Source organism: Crotalus tigris, unplaced genomic scaffold, assembly GCF_016545835.1.
Source record: "Crotalus tigris isolate CLP2741 ecotype Arizona unplaced genomic scaffold, ASM1654583v1 scf7180000024347.1601321, whole genome shotgun sequence".
Classification (NCBI taxonomy): Eukaryota; Metazoa; Chordata; class Lepidosauria; order Squamata; family Viperidae; genus Crotalus; species Crotalus tigris.
Window position 1 is genome coordinate 1,472,555 of NW_024100516.1, and position 16,885 is coordinate 1,489,439.

Sequence of the window (16,885 nt, forward strand, 5' to 3'; positions counted from 1 at the left end):
CCATCAATCACAACAAAATCTGGGGCTAGTTAAAAATCTACTTCTGAAGGAACATTCCCAGCTGTGCTCTTGAGATTTAACCATTTGGTCACTGGAAAAAACAGATCCACCCCTTTACTGACAGCCTGTTTGGGTCAGCCTGTTTCTGTGGGTTAGTAAGGTCCACTAGGCAACTGAGCAGACTTACATCCAGGCAGACCGTCTGTAGCTAGACACTGTAATGCAGGGGTCTTCAAACTTGGCCCTTTTAGGACTTGTGGACTTCAACTCCCAGAATTCCTCAGCCAGGCACGCGTGCCTGGCTGAGGAATTCTGGGAGTTGAAGTCCACAAGTCCTAAAAGGGCCAAGTTTGAAGACCCCTGCTGTAATATGTTGAGGAATCTGTCTCTCTCTCTCGCACGCGCACACACACAGACAAAAAAAAAAAAAAAAGATTATTGCTCTATTCAAGACTCTGGCAGTGTTTCGAGACGGCCCAGAGTGGGAACCTGAGGGAGCAAAGATATTAGGAGAACACGAAGCCGATGAGGAGCACCTCAACGCTTCAGCACAAGATCAGGAAGAACTGGAGATCCTGAGGATTTGAGTCCCTGCCTCTCTGGCGTGGGTCAGCTGAAGGCACGGCCTGGAAAACAACCAGCTTGCAGAGAGATTAGATCAGGGGTCTTCAAACTTGGGCTTTTTTATGACTTGCGGACTTCAACTCCCAGAATCCCTCGGCCAGCGTGCCTGGCTGAGGAATTCTGGGAGCTGAAGTCCACAAGTCATCAAAGGGCCAGGTTTGAAGACCCCCCCCCCAACTTATAACCATGCCTTGGGTCTATCAAGAATGGTGTCCTACAATCCAGCTGGAGATGACAGCAGCTGTGGACTTTGTAAAGGCTACATTTAAGTAGTCAGATATAGTGAGAAGAAGGAAGAGATACCGATAGGCAACTGTGCCAAAGAGGTTAAGCCTAGAGTTTTTTGGGGGGTCTAGAACAGAGGCGGGGAATACGGTGCCTTTATGACCTGTGGACTTCAACTCCCAGAATTCCTGGCTGAAGAATTCTGGGAGTTGAAATCCAGAGATCATAAAAGGGGGCCACAGTTCCTCACCCCTGGCTTAGAATCTGATCAGAGTCAACGGGGTGAGTTCAAACGTTAGTTTCTTGACGACACAGAACTATCCAGGTTTGGCGCTCTCTTTTTCATTCCCCTGCCTGCCAAATGGAGAACGGACCGCCAACGCGTAAAAAGGAAACGGGAAGATCTCACCGGATGTGCAAGGAGAGGACCGGCGTGCGTGGATGGCATGTGGCGCCCTTAGAAAAGCTGCCCAACTGTGCATTTTGGGTGCTAGATTCTCCCATCCTGGCAACGAAAAGTAGGAATCCAGTCGTGAGGAAGGTTCTGAATGGACCGGGCTCAGGTGCCCACCTCACTTTCAACCGGAAAGCCCAAGGTCAGATTCCAGCCCACACCGCCAGCTGTAAAACGGCAAGCTTAGATGTAAACAGGTTAATACAAAGGCCTAGCCAACACATGAGAACAATTTGTTTTACGCCAGCGAGATCTGAGAGTTCTCAACAATAAATTAACAATGTCCATTCAATATCCATTTGACCGGTGACTAGGGGGGGGGGCTTCTGAGTGGAGGTGAGGGAGGTCTGCCTTTCTCTCTGAAATCCGGGAGACACCAGGAGGTCTATTGCTTGTGACACAACACAATCGCATACACGAAGTTAAATAAGGAAGGTCACACCCAGATGCAGGCCGAGGCTCTCGTCCTTAGGAACGAGGGCAAATGATCTTAGGAGGACACCGTACTTAGAGGCTGCTAGCTTCTAGAAACGTGTTGGCAACTGAGGCAGTCAACCCAAGAAGCCATTTATCCGTGTCTAAAGAGGTTTTGTGGGCCACCGAGAAGAAGACCGACATGGACTAGATTGCAAATGTGGAGACCGGGGCTATGCTGAAACACAACTCCCAGCCCAAAGAGTGCTTTCCTTAGCTTCGTTCATTTCTCACAAGAGGCTTTCAAAATCCTTGAGTAAGGCACTTGAATAAGGTCTAAAGCAGGGGTGTCCACCAGCTTTAAGACCTGTGGCCTTCAATTCCCAGAATTCTGGGAGTTGAAGTCCACAAGTCTTAAAAGATCTAAGTTATCACCACAAAAGCCACCATTAAGTTCAGCTACCGAGGGCCGCTTGCTGGAACAGCCCATCAGCTGCAACCAAGTCAAGGCTTCCTCTACACACATGCGCACCCACGCACACTTCCCTCAAAGTGCAGACGTGACAATGCCCGGGTCCCTTGGCTGGAGCCACACAAAAGCATGCGAGACTTTTGACCCGCAACGTTAACATGGGCTTGTGCCTGGCTGAATGGACCAACCGGCCTGAGACTACCCTATATGGGAAAATGGGAGCCCTCAAATCTTAATTAGGGGCAAGCAGGTTTCAAACAGGGCTTGTCAACACCTTAAACTTGGATCCCACTCTTCTCCCCCCCCCCAAACTGGCTAGTTTGGGGTGATAACAGAAACATCCAGCAGTGTTCCTCTTGGCAAATAGTTTTAGTTGAGTTCATCTGGGATCTCAAGCTTCAAAGGACCTCTTTTGATGTCTGTCCTGTCAGTCATGAACAGGGCTGTGTAGATTTGCAAATGGAAAAAAAACCTTCTAAGCCACGTTACATCCACAATAAGACGGATATTCCTGGTCTAAACCTGGCTGCATATAAGAAAGGAATGCCAATATTGTGTACGGTAAATCTGTTTCAATAGCTGCAGCACCCAATCCTTGAGAATCTTAGGGACAACATCAGCAGCCATTCAAATTACCTGGTTCATCTTCTACCAGGGGTGAAAGTCAAAGTGTGGATCCAGTTTTACGATGCTGACCCAACTGTGTCTTCCTTCTGTTGAAGGAACGGTGGCAACCGCCAGACCAACATATAAGGCTGATTTAAAGGAGCAGGAGAGTCATTCAAAGCAGCCGGTCAGCTGAAGAGTAGCAACTGGCTAAGGCTTTACAAGAACAACGGAATGATAATCTTAGGGGATAGCTACTTAGGGCAGTTGTTTAAAATTGGGAATCATCCTGGTGTATGCATAAATGTAGACACGCCACAAGGCTGTAGTGGTGAGAAAGATACTTCTTCACTCGGAAGAAGCCCTAGGCCTAGAACAGGGGTAGGCAACCTTGCCTCTTTGATGACGCGTGGACTTCAACTCCCAGAATTCCTGAGCCAGCCTGGCTCAGCTTGGAAACCTCTCCCTTTCCCCTCAGCCTGGCTGGCTCAGGAATTCTGGGAGTTGAAGTCCACCAGTCATCAAAGAGCCAAGGTTGCCGACCCCTGGCCTAGAGATTTAAGAAAGGGCCTGCACTTCTGCAGAAGGGAAGAAATGTCAAGCAGACCAAGTGCAAAACTCGGAAAAAAAATGATGTTAAGTTATTCACTTGATTTTAGGCTGGCTGATTTTGGCCAGCCAAGGGCTAGCTATTAAGCTACTGATGCCTAGACACAGACTTAGGATAGCTTTTTCTACACAAAGGCCATTTCTATGGATGCTCACCATCCTTTCTAAACCCCACGCGTGCCCTTTCTCGATCTGTAAAATTTGGCACACAGACACACAGGCTCCTGTGATGGTTAGATCGGAGTTTCTAACCCAGCAGCCAAAATGGTGTGTGTGTGTGTGTGCCTTAAATATCCCCATCAAATGTCACGCATTTAGGTTCCCCGGATGTAGGTCATTTTGAAAAAGGGGAGCAGGAATACTTATCCAACTGTGTTTCTAGCTTTAGGGGCTAAGCAGCAGAAATAAAAAAAAAAAAGAAGTATTTTGTCACCAGATCTTCATACTCTCAACTAAATATCACCCTGCTCAACGGCATTAAGAGAGAAGGGGAAAAAAAGAAATCTTTATGTACATTTTGTCCCAGAATTCTGGTACTTAACATTAGCAGCAACAGAAAATTATTTTGTCAGGGCTTGCCCCACCCCCACCATCCCAGTATTTTTGTTGAAGTGAAAAAGGAATTCCAAATGAATTGCACCGATCAAATGAACGAGCAAAGCTGAAGCTGGCAGGAAATAAAGGAAGGGGGAAATGTAAAAAGAAGGAAAAAAAAAAGAGGAGTTAACAGTTTTATTACGAAGTCGGTTGCAGCAGCAGCTCCTGCCCCCCCCCGTGAATGTCTTGGGGTTTCCAGATGAGTTTCAAAGCTTCACGATATCAGAGAACTTGCTGTCCGTGTTAGATAGACTCTTCTTAGTTTGCGTGTTCGTCGGGGAGACTCGGGGTCCCTGTAAAAAATCCTGCAAGACAAAAAAAAAAAAAAAAAAGGAAAAGCATTCATGAAATATTTGTTATCGGAGCTCTCGTATTTATTTATTTTAAATAATTTATGCTGAAAATCGGTTAACAACGGATTATGGAGAAACTGTACACTGAACTTTACAAGGCCTTGATAAGGCCACACTTGGAATCCTGCAACCGGTTTTGGTCACCACGATGTAAAAAAGATGGTGAGACGCTAGAAAGAGTGCAGAGAAGAGCAACAAAGAGGATCAGGGGACTGGAGGCTAAAACATATAAGGAACGGTTGCTGGAATTGGGTATATGTCTAGTCTAATGAAGAGAAGGGTATATCTAGTTTAACGAAGAGAAGGACAAGGGGGGACATGACAGCAGTCTTCCAGTATCTCAGGAGCTGCCCCAAAGAGGGAGTCAAGCTATTCTCCAAAGCGCCTGAAGGCAGGATGAGAAGCAATGGATGGAAACTGATCAAGGAGAGAAGCAACCTAGAACTAAGGAGAAACTTCCTGACAGTTAGAACAATTAACCAGTGGAACAACCTGCCTCCAGAAGCGGTGAATGCTCCAACACTGGAAGTTTTTAAGAAGAGACTGGACAGCCATTTGTCCGAAATGGTATAGGGTTTCCTGCCTGAGCAGGGGGTTGGACTAGATTGCATCATCATCATCATCATCATCTTGGCTGATTCTTAAATGCCAGTGGAGAAGCAAACTTTGTTTTCTGAAATTCCTTGATATGGGTGGGTCTTTGGGGCTCTCTTGAGGTTGATGGTTTTCTTGCAGACGTTTCATGAGCCAACTAAGTAACATCATCAGTGCTAGAAGGGAGTTGGGTTTGCGGAGAGGAGGGGGATGAGGAAGACTGGGGGGGGGGTCCTTGGTGCTCTCTAAACTTGGTTATTTTCTTGCAGACATTTTATGACCCAACTAGGTAACGTCATCAGTGCTAAAAGGAAGTGGGGCTTCCTCTCTTTTTATATACAAGCAGCAATCAACATCCAGCGAAGCAGAGATCAATACTGGGCCAGCCATTGAGAAGTAAATAACCCAATCAAGGAACTACCAACTAGACAAACAATCAAACTGTACTCGGCCCCCCAATCAAGGAATTGCCAACAATATTCCTTCCCACCCACAATGACAGGGCAAGGCACTAGTATGCAAAGAAAACAACCCCAAAGTTTGCAGAATTCTCACCAAGATTTCATACACTGGGAACGTGTGAGAAAACATGTGTTCTTGGTGTACTTTCCTTCAATTAATATTTGCCACCTCATGGTTCGGCACAAATAAGTGGACACTTGTTAGCATCATATTGTCATATTCAAGTGTAATTGTTTATTGTCTGAGATGGTATAGGTTCTCCTGCTTGAGCAGGGGGCTGAGAGGGACCTCGGAGTCCTAGTGGACAATCACTTAAATATGAGCCAGCAGTGTGCGGCAGCTGCCAAAAAGGCCAACACAGTGCTAGGCTGCATTTACAGAGGGATAGAATCAAGATCACGTGAAGTATTAATACCACTCTACAATGCCTTGGTAAGGCCACACTTGGAATACTGCATCCAGTTTTGGTCACCACGATGTAAAAAAGATGTTGAGACTCTAGAAAGAGTACAGAGAATAGCAACAAAGATGATTAGGGGACTGGAGGCTAAAACATATAAGGAACGGTTGCGAGAATTGGGTATGTCTAGTTTAACGAAGAGAATGACAAGGGGGGACATGATAGCAGTATTCCAATATCTCAGGGGCTGCCATAAAGAAGAGGGAATTAAGCTATTTTCCAAAGCACCTGAAGGCAGGACAAGAAGCAATGGGTGGAAACTAATCAAGGAGAGAAGCAACCTAGAACTAAGGAGAAACTTCCTGACAGTGAGAACAATTAATCAGTGGAACAGCCTGCCTCCAGAAGCAGTCAATGCTCCAACACTGGAAGTTTTTAAGAAGAGACTGGACAGCCATTTGTCCAAAATGGTGTAGGGTTTCCTGCCCGAGCAGGGGGTTGGACTAGATGACCTCCAAGGTCCCTTCCAACTTTACTATTATTACAAAGGTCCCTTCCAGCTCTATTTATTCTGTTCTGATTTGTTCTGTATTTTCTATTCTGTTCTGGTCTGTTCTGATCTATTCTATTCTATTCTAAAATCTGTCTATTCTATTCTATTCTATTCTAATTTTTTATTCTATTCTATATTTTCTATTCTATTCTGATCTATTCTATTCTCAAATCTGTCTATTCTATTCTATCCTATCCTATTCTATATTTTTTATTCTATTCTATATTTTCTATTCTGTTCTGATCTATTCTTTTCTCAAATCTGTCTATTCTATTCTATTCTATTCTATTCTACAATCTGTTTATTCTATTCTATTCTATTCTATTCTATTCTATTCTATTCTATTCTATTCTATTCCATTCCATATTTCTATTCTATTCTATTTCTATTATCTGTTTATTCTATTCTATTCTATTCCATTCCATATTTCTATTCTATTCTATTCTATTCTATTCTATTCTATTCTACAATCTGTTTATTCTATTCTATTCTATTCTATTCTATTCTATTCTATTCTATTCTATTCTATTCTATTCTATTCTACAATCTGTTAGTCGAGGACTGCCTATGTACACTGATATCCAGGCCGGGAAGACAAACACGCATGTCCATGACATCATCGATAATTCACAAAGTTTGCACCTCCTAATTGACCTGGGTCACAAGGGAAACCGAGATTGGGCTGGCTTTTTAGCTTCCACCATCCAAACTCAGTCACCAAGTTTCTTGGGGCAATCCTCCTCAGCCCTCCCGGGTGGAAAGCCCAATTAGTCTTCCGAAGAAAACAATGGCTGAAAGTATGCAGTAATTAGAAATGGGTTTATCTCCTGCGCCAATTTGCTTGCCGGATTTGGCAAGGGTGTTTCTGAAATCGGAGCTGCGGGAGTGTCAACGTTGGCCCCTTAGGGAGAATTCTGCTGAGGCCGCCATAATTAGCATCACGTCAAAGCAAAGCAAGGACCAGCTATTTTACAGAATCAGCTAAAGCAGATAAACCACTAGTAATAACAACAACAACAATAATAATAATAATTTAAAAAAGTCTGGGAGGCAAAGAAGATTGTTCTGCTAGTCAGTTTTGGAAGGCCTGGTTTTGGCAAAACCCTGCCACAAATATATGGCGCCTCCCATTTTTACTGTCCAAGTCAAATAACACAACAGAACAGAGCTGGAGGGGACCTTGGAGGTCTTCTAGTCCAGCCCCCTGCTCAGGCAGGTAACCCTATACCATTTTGGGCAAACAGTTGTCCAGTCTCTTCTTAAAAACTTCCAGTGTTGGAGGATTCACAACTTCTGGAGGCAAGTAGTTCCACTGGTTAATTGTTCTGACTGTCAGGAAATTTCTTCTTAGTTCCAGGTTGCTTCTCTCTTTGGTTAGTTTTCATCTGTTGCTTCTTTTCCTGGTTTTTGGTGCTTTGGAGAATAGCTTGACTCCCTCTTCTTTGGGGCAGCCCCTGAGATATTGAAAGGTAGCTATCATGTCACCCCTCGTCCTTGTTTTCATTGAACTAGATATACCTTGATAATTAAAGGCTTATAATGGAAAGACAGCATAGAACATAGAATTATAGAGCTGGAAGGGACCTTGAAGGTCTTCTAGTCCAACCCCCTACTCAAGCAGGGGACCCCATACCAGGGGTTTTCAAACTTGGCCCTTTTATGACTGGTGGACGTCAACTCCCAGAATTCCTCAGCCAGTGTGAGGGAACTGACCCTTTTGTGGACTTCAACTCCCAGAATTCCTCAGCCAACATGAGGGAACTATGACCCTTTTATGACTTGTGGACTTCAACTCCCAGAATTCCTCAGCCAACATGAGGGAACTATGACCCTTTTATAACTTGTGGACTTCAACTCCCAGAATTCCTCAGCCAGAATGAGGGAACTATGACCTTTTTATGACTGGTGGACTTCAACTCCCAGAATTCCTCAGCCAGCGTGCCTGGCTGAGGAATTCTGGGAGTTGAAATCCACTAGTCATAAAAGGGCCAAGCTTGAAGACCCCTGCCCTGTAACACTTTAGACAAGTGGCTGTCCAGCCTCTTCTTAAAAACCTCCAGGGATGGAGTACCCACAACGTCTGCCATCTTCAATAACCCAGAGGCTCCTGTTCACGTTTGCGTCATTTGAAAACTGGGGTGGGTTTTTTGTGTGTGTTCCATTTTATGACTTACAGCACGTTTCATCAGAGGCAACAGAGAAGCTGGACTGGGGTGGTGATTAAACTGGGATGAGAGAGGGCGGGGAGGACAAGCTGGTGAGGATTTTGAATCTCTTAGCAATTCCGAATTTTTTTGTTGTTGTTAATTGCGAAGTCATGTCCGACCCATCGCGACCCCATGGACAATGTTCCTCCAGGTCTTCCTGTCCTCTACCATGTTCTGGAGTCCATTTAAATTCACACCTCCTGCTTCAGTGACTCCATCCAGCCATCTCATTCTCTGTCGTCCCCTTCTTCTCTTACCCTCAATCTTTCCCAGCATTAGGCCCTTCTCCAGTGAGTCAATTTCGAATTATCTTTTTATCAATTAGCAACTCTAGCGTGTCCCGGCACCAGACACCTTTGAGCTCAACTGCAGTCGGTTAAGTCGAGGACTCCCTGGAAAATGCAACGGGGCAAGCTTTGACTGTAGCCAGACACGCCAATCTGGCTCCAAGGCAGTTCATCAAAGGACGCTGTCACGGGAAGCGAGTTCAAAAGAAAGAGAATGCCCTACTTTTAACAGACCGGCAACTGAGCCTGTGTAAACAAGGCAGGACTCTCGCTTGGAAGCACGCAAGGGGTCAGCCAGTGTGTGTGTATATAACTCTCCCCCCCCCCTTTCTGTTATATAAGGAGCAGCCCTCTTTCGTTGCATTTGGAGAAGACCCATTCCTGACTCAGCTCGTGACCAAGGGAGGGGGGGGATAGGGGCAGAGGGCCAGCCCCAGCCCCCCCAAACAAATAGACAAAGGGTAGCTACGTCCTGGCCTTTTGTGTTGACTGGACTTGCATTGAAGCATCCTGAAGGATTTTTCCCTAGAGGGCACGGCCTGGTTACGCAACCCTGCGCCATCGTGTTATGGGTGCACGAATGATCGCAACGGGCAGAGGCACGCTGTTTGAAAAGTTGGGTGGGGAGGACAGGCTCAAAATGAGAAGGAAATTTAAAAAAAAGAGAGATTGAAGGCTACATCAATGCTCCTAAATGACCTGGGAGGTAGAAAAACATTCCTCTGGAGCTTTGATGTCCTTACAAACAAGTCAGGCGATGGAGCAGCGCTCCTTACATAATCCATAATCATCTCTGGGCCTAAGAGGAAAAAGCAGATGTGTACGAAAAGAGAGAGAGAGAGAGAGAAAAAAAAGGTCTGGACAGGTACTCTCGTTAAAAAGGAACAGTTATGTCCTGGGGATGCAAAACTTCATTTTTATTACTATTTTTTTTAAATTGGGATTAGTTCAAAGCATGTGGCATCTCTAAAAAAAAAAAAAAAAAGGGGGGAATGAGAATGGAAATGCTCGTGGTGTTTGGATTATGGAAGGGCATGGCCAGTCTAGTCTAGAGCAGTGGTTCTCAACCTGTGGGTCGGGACCCCATTTGGGGTCGAACGACCATTTCACGGGGGTCGCCAAACAACGCAGTCCGCCATTTCCCCCCCCCCCCTTTCCTTAGCTGTGCTACTCCCTTTTATTCTATTGGCTTTTGAAAGCCAATAGAATAGACTCTCTTGAATAGAGTCTAATTCTATTGGCTTTCAAAAGCCAATAGGAATTGTCCAGGCTGTCTCTGCCCTGCTGAGCCCGCCAAAAGTCCCATTCTGCAAATGGTGCTGCACCAGTTGAATAGTCCTCGACTTACGACCGGTTGGGGGTCGCGGCATTAAAAAGGTTGAAAACCACTGGTCTAGAGAAAAGGACTGGGGTGAGAAGGAAGGTTTTAAGAAGAGACTGGACAGCCATTTGTCTGAAATGGTATAGGGTTTCCTGCCTGAGCAGGGGGTTGGACTAGATGACCTCCAAGGTCCCTTCCAACTTTATTATTATTATTATTATTATTATTATTATTATTATTATTATTATTATTAAACCCACTTAACTATTTTGCTTAGCAATGGACATTTTGGGGTCGGCTGTCGTCGTAAGTCAAGGCCCACCTGACTTGTAATCCTTGGATACTCATGATTTGGAGGCCGAATTACACGATTTATTATTCGGAATGACTGATGCAACAGCAGGTACCCGTGTTACCATTAATTGCAAACAACTGGAAACAGCAAAAAATCCTTCTTGGCGAAACGCTCCATCCAAGCTTCGTTTCGGAAGAACTGTTCGATAAGCAGTGTCATCGCTAACATTTTAATCCACGCTGCCTTTTCTCAACCGATGTATCATCAATGCATTGCTTTCTAGCAGGTTTTCTGGGATGGGGTCTTGAGGTCGAGATGCTCACACACAGCCTGTGCTGGACAGCGAGACAATTTCTTTCACGACAACTTTCTAAGGACAGGATGGGACGTCCCTTCTAGCGCCAAATGTTTAACAGGTGACCCACCAGCACAAAAGCTGCCCAGGCACCTTGTGTGGGGACCAGGCACCTTGTGTGTTTCGTTGAGCCCGTGGCAGGCAACCCGACACGCTTTACTCCAAGGAAATGACAAGTAGCTCCTCTCAATGGCCATGGGTTCCTAACCTTCTGCACCTTAAAATACCCATATTTGTGTTTCGTAATGTTAACTAATTCATTTTTTTTTTAATCCTGACTTTTTTTCTCCTATTTTTTTTCCCAACCACCGTTCTGTGAGGTGGGGGTGGGCTGAGAGAATGACTGGCCCAAAGTCACCCCTCTGGCTTTCATGCCTAAGGCGGGACTAGAACTCACCGTCTGCTGGCGATTGGCGCAAAGTCACCCAACTGGCTTTCCTGCCTAGATGACACTAGAACTCACCATCTCCAGGTGATTGGCCCAAACTCACCTAGCTGCCTTTCATGCCTAAGGTGGGATTAGAACTCACCATCTCCTGGAGATTGGCCCAAAGTCACCTTGTTGGCTTTCATGCCCAAGGCGGGACTAGAACTCCCTGTCTCCTGGTGATTGGCGCAAAGTCACCCAGTCGCTTTCATTCCTAAGGTGAGACTGGAACTCCCCGTCTCCAGGTGACTGGCGCAAAGTCACCCAGCTGCTTTCATTCCTAAGGCACAACTAAAACTGGTGATTGGCCTAAAGCTGCATTCACGCCTAAGGCGAAACTAGAATTCAGTCTCCTGGTTTCTAGTCGGGCACCTTCACCACTATACCCAACTGGTTCTATTGTCAAATTTCTGCCAAGTAATCCGACATCTTTTTCTCAATTTGGTCATCGCGATGTAAAAAAGATGCTGAGACTCTAGAAAGAGTACAGAGAAGAGCAACAAAGATGATTAGGGGACAGGAGGCTAAAACACATAAGGAGAGGCTGCTGGAATTGGGGATGTCTAGTCTAACGAAGAGAAGGATGAGGGGGGGGGAACAGGATAGCGGTGTTCCAGTATCTCAGGGGCTGCCCCAAAGAAGAGGGAGTCAAGCTATTTTCCAAAGTGCCTGAAGGCAGGACAAGAAGCAACGGATGGAAACTCATCAAGGAGAGAAGCAACCTAGAACTAAGGAGAAACTTCCTGACAGTGAGAACAATTAGCCAGTGGAACCACCTGCCTCTAGAAGCGATGAATGCTCGAACACTAGAAGTTTTTAAGAAGAAACTGGACAGCCATTTGTCCGAAATGGTATAGGCTTTCCTGCCTGAGCAGGGCGTTGGACTAGATGACCTCCAAGGTCCCTTCCAACTTTATTATCATCATCATCATCATCATCATCATCATCATCATCATCATCATCATCATCATCATTATTATGGATCATCGCACAGTCAGCCAGATGTTCAGACTGGATTTGGCATTTTGTCTACCTATCGAGTCCTTACCCATATTATTATTATTATTATTAGTAGTAGTAGTAGTATTCCTCCTCGTTCTAACACAGGGGTGGACAGCCTACTGCAGTGGTCTTCAAACTTGGCAACTTGAATTCTGGGAGTTGAAGTCCACAAGTCTTAAAAGTTGCCAAGTTTGAAGACCCCTGGCCTAGTGGGTAATATACTACCCCCTACCTTTTAGTAAATAAAATCCTTCAAACTGCTCTGTAGAAAAGCATCTGTTTCCACGCTCTCTTCTTCCTATTTGGAGCCCAAATGCAAAATGCTCTTTTTAAGGGCACCCGCTGTTCCCCTTGAAGCAGCAGGGCAGGGAAAAAACCAAAAGAAAAAAAAAAAAAAAAAAAAAAGGAAGATCTCTCAAAACTGTTGTTCCTGACAGCCAATTTGCAGGCGCAGAAGCCTCTCCAAAGAGAAGAATTCCCCTTAGCCACCCCAGGCTCAAATTCAGTTAGCACAATATGGGAGGGGTTGGCCTGACAGCAAGCAGGCAATTATTTAAAATTGCAGACCACGGTTAGCGGTTCCCCCTTCCTCACTGGCTTCTACAGTGACCCACAAACACAACGGAAGACAGCGGACCCCCAAGGAGTCTATCTGTTGTGCTACTTCAGAGCCCGCCAAAGCGCGGGAACCGTTGTTGTTCGTGACACAGCGATGTTTGGAAAGCATCTTGCTACGCCTGGAATGTCTCTAGAGAGACAGCCTCTGCGTGTCTGCCTGTTGTTTGCTGGCCTTGCTTGAAGCCAAAAGGAAAAACAGACACACACAAAAACACACACACACACACACCCCGGTTGAACTTGACGTGTGAGCAGTGGGTGAAGTCAATCACGGCCGGCCTCAAGACTCTGCCGCCCAGCCACGCTCTCTCAACCTCAGCGAGGCGTGGACTATAACTCCCAGAACGCTCCCCAGCCAGCCTCTTAAAATTTGCTCAGGTTGCGCAACACCGGTCAGGAGAAGCTACAGGCAGTCCTTGTTCTACAACCGTTCGTTTAGTGCCCGAGGTTACAAAAAGAGACACTCGCTTAAGAACAGTGGTCAAAAAAGGTAAAACTTGGGCCTGATTCATGTTAACAGCCACCTTGCTTAACAGCAAATGTTCTGGTCGTAAATTGAGGAGCGTCTCCTTTCCACCTACAGCTGAAGAGCAAGACCACCCTGCCTTGGAAAAGAGAGGAAAAGTTCCAGAAAGTTCTTTACCTGGACCAAGATCTTAAATTCATAGTGGTAGTAGTAAAGACTTAACTTCCCTTCCAAACAATAGGTCAGAATAATAATAATAATAATAATAATAATAATAATAATAATAATAATAATAATAATAAGAAGAAGAAGAAGAAGAAGAAGAAGAAGAAGAAGAAGAAGTAGTAGTAGTAGTAGTAGTAGTAGTAGTAGTAGTAGGAAGGGACCTAGGAGGTCATCTAGTCCAACCCCCTGCTCAGGCAGGAAAGCCTATACCATTTCGGACAAATGGCTGTCCAGTTTTTAAGAAGAGACTGGACAGCCATTTGTCTGAAATGGTGTAGGGTTCCTGCCTGAGCAGGGGTTTGGACTCGATGACCTCCAAGGTCCCTTCCAACTTTATTATTATTATTATTAACTCCCAAAATTCCCTAGCCAGGCATGCCCGGCTGAGGAATTCTGGGAGTTGAAGTCCACAAGTCATAAAAGGGCCAAGTTTGAAGCCCCTGAAATAAGCATATGCAGCTTGCTACATTCACATCGTTATCCATCAATGTAATCAATTAAAATATATTACAGTTGGGACATAGCGCTACCTACTTTCACAACCATCCATTTAGCAACCATTCAAAGTTACAACGGCACTTAAAAACTTACAACTGCTCCTTCTCAAGTTATAATTGTCGCAACGTCCCCAGGATCATCTGATCAACATTTGGGAGTTTGGCAACTGGCATGATTTATGACAGCTGCAGCATCCTAGGACAGGGGTTGGCAACCTCGTTTTTTTTATGACTCATGGACTTCAACTCCCAGAATTCCTCAGTCAGCGTGCCTGGACTGAGGAATCCTGGGAATTGAAGTCCATGAGTCTTAAAGTGGCCAGGTTTTGGAAACATTGCTTTAGGTCAGGGGTCTTCCAACTCGGCCCTTTTACGACTTGTGGATTTCAACTCCCAGAATTCCTCAGCCAGGCACGCTGACTCAGGAATTCTGGGAGTTAAAGTCCATGAGTCATAAAAGAGCCGAGATTGCCTACCCCCCCCGTCCTAGGATCACGTGATCGTTATTAGCGACACTCTCAGCTGGTTTCCGACAAAGGGAGTCAATAGGGGAAGCCAGATCCCTAGCAAAAAAGACCACAAAAGATCAGGTGCGACTCGCTTAACAACCCGCCTTGCTTAGCAATAGACATTCTGGACGTAAGCCGAGGACCACCTGTATATGGTGGAGTTTGTAGCACAGGTAGTCCTCAACTTGCGGACACAATTAAGCCCAAAATTTCCACTGAGACGTTTGTTAAGTGGGTTTTGCCCCACTTTACAACCACAGTTGTTTAGTGAATCACTGCAGTTGATAAGCTAGTAATAAGTTAAATCTATCTATCTATCTATCTATCTATCTATCTATCTATCTATCTATCTATCTATCTATCTATCTGAGTATCTATCTATCTATCTATCTATCTATCTATCTATCTGTCTCTCTCTCTAGCTATCTATCTGTCTATCTCTACATCTATCTGTCTGTCTGTCTGTCTGTCCATCTGTCCATCTGTCCAAATCTATCTATTAGAATGCAGTATTGCAAGCTAATTCTGCCCATTGCCAAGCGTTCGATCCTGACCGGCTCAAGGTTGACTCAGCCTTCCACTCTTCTGAAGTCAGTAAAATGAGGACCCGGATTGTTGGGGGCAAAAGGCTGACTCTGTAAACCACTTAGATAGCACTGTAAATGCACTATGAAGCGACATATAAGTCTAGGGGTTTTGCTATTGCTATCACCTTTCCAGCAGTTCCACAACCTGTTGCTTCAATTCATGGCAACATCATTTCAATATAACTAAGGAGAAATTTCCTAACAGTGAGGATAATTAACCAGTGGAATCACCTGCCCCCAGAAGCTGTGAATGCTCCATCACTGGAAGTTTTTACGAAGAGACTGGGCAGCCATTTGTGTGAAAGGGTATAGGGCAGGGGTAGGCAACCTTGGCTCTTTTATGACTTGTGGACTTCAACTCCCAGAATTCCTGAGCCAGCATGGGGGAACTATGGCCCCCTCATGACTTGTGGACTTCAACTCCCAGAATTCCTAAGCCAGCACGGCTCAGCTTGGAAACCTCTCCCTTTCCCCTCAGCATGGCTGGCTCAGGAATTCTGGGAGTTGAAGCCCATGAGTCATAAAAGAGCCAAGGTTGCCTACCCCTGGTATAGGGTTTCCTGCCAGAGCAGGGGATTGGACTAGATGACCTCCAAAGTTCCTTCCAACATCATCATCACCATTATCTTTTATTCATTAGACGTGAACCTCAGTCAACTGAACATTCAAATTGGCTGGTGCTGATGGTTGACACAGGTTGCTACCAGCATCCTATTATTATTATTACTATTACTACTATTGTTACTATTATTGTTATTATTACTATTACTATTATCATCATCATCATCATCATATGCCTGGCGACCAGGACAGAGGAACGGAAGGACCCTTACCCTGTCTTTCAGAGCCCGCCAACGCTTTGACCTGAGTTTAAGCAGCGCAAGTAACCTGGTCCATCCTGGATTCCAGCTCAAAGGCATCCGGTCGGTCCTGGGGATTAGCAGCCAACATGTCCTTCAGCAGCTGCTTGATCCCTTCAGACATGGCAGTCCTGCGTTTCTGAGGAATGTGCAACACCATCCTTGGGTTCTCCAGCAGCGCTTCCCCCACAGGTACAATCTCCGTCCCCTGCTTGATGTAAGTCCCCAAGAGCTCCTTCTTGGTCTCCCCATCGATAAAGGTTATCCGCTCAATCATGGCCCAGATGATGATGCCCAGCGCAAAGATGTCCGCCTTGGCGGTGTAGTGTCCCTCCCACACTTCGGGAGCCATGTAGAAGTCCGAGCCGCAGGCCGAGGACAGCCAGTACTTGTTCACATTCACATTTTTGTCGTCCTTCCCGCCCTCCTTGCCTCGGGCGGCCAAGCCGGCGCACACCTTGCTGAGCCCAAAATCGGCCACTTTGAGCACCGGCGCACCCGACTGCTCGGTGATCAGGATGTTGTCCGGCTTCAGGTCCCTGTGGACGATGTGGTTCTTGTGCAGGAAAGCGATGGCGCTGGTCAGCTGGAGCATGAAGCTCTTGTTGGTGGCCGGGTCGGGCCGGCGCGAGAGGATGTACTGGTTCAGGTCTCCCCCTTCGCAGTACTCCATGACGAACCACAGGTAGCAAGGCTCTTCGGCGTAGCCCAGAATCCTCTCACCTGGCGGAGGGAGAAAAGAGCGGGAGGAATGATGAGTGAGTTGGACAAAACGGAGCGACTCGGAATAAGTTAGAACCGATTGAAACCATTCATTTAGGCCAGGGGTGGGGAACCCGGGCTCTTTTATGACTCGTGGACTCCAA

The 16,885-nt window shown here is 45.8% G+C and overlaps 1 protein-coding gene across 1 annotated transcript in view; it reads right to left on the reverse strand.

Moving 5' to 3' along the window:
- Positions 1-332: 332 nt before the first annotated feature.
- Positions 333-16,885, reverse strand: part of STK35 (serine/threonine kinase 35) — a 34,401-nt gene continuing 17,848 nt past the window's right edge. The window contains exons 2-3 of the mRNA XM_039326945.1: positions 15,993-16,742; positions 333-4,306 (exon numbers count right to left, since the gene is read on the reverse strand). Coding sequence (XP_039182879.1) covers positions 16,030-16,742 — 713 coding nt within the window. The 3' untranslated portion in view covers positions 333-4,306; positions 15,993-16,029. The remainder of the gene's footprint in view (positions 4,307-15,992; positions 16,743-16,885) is intronic.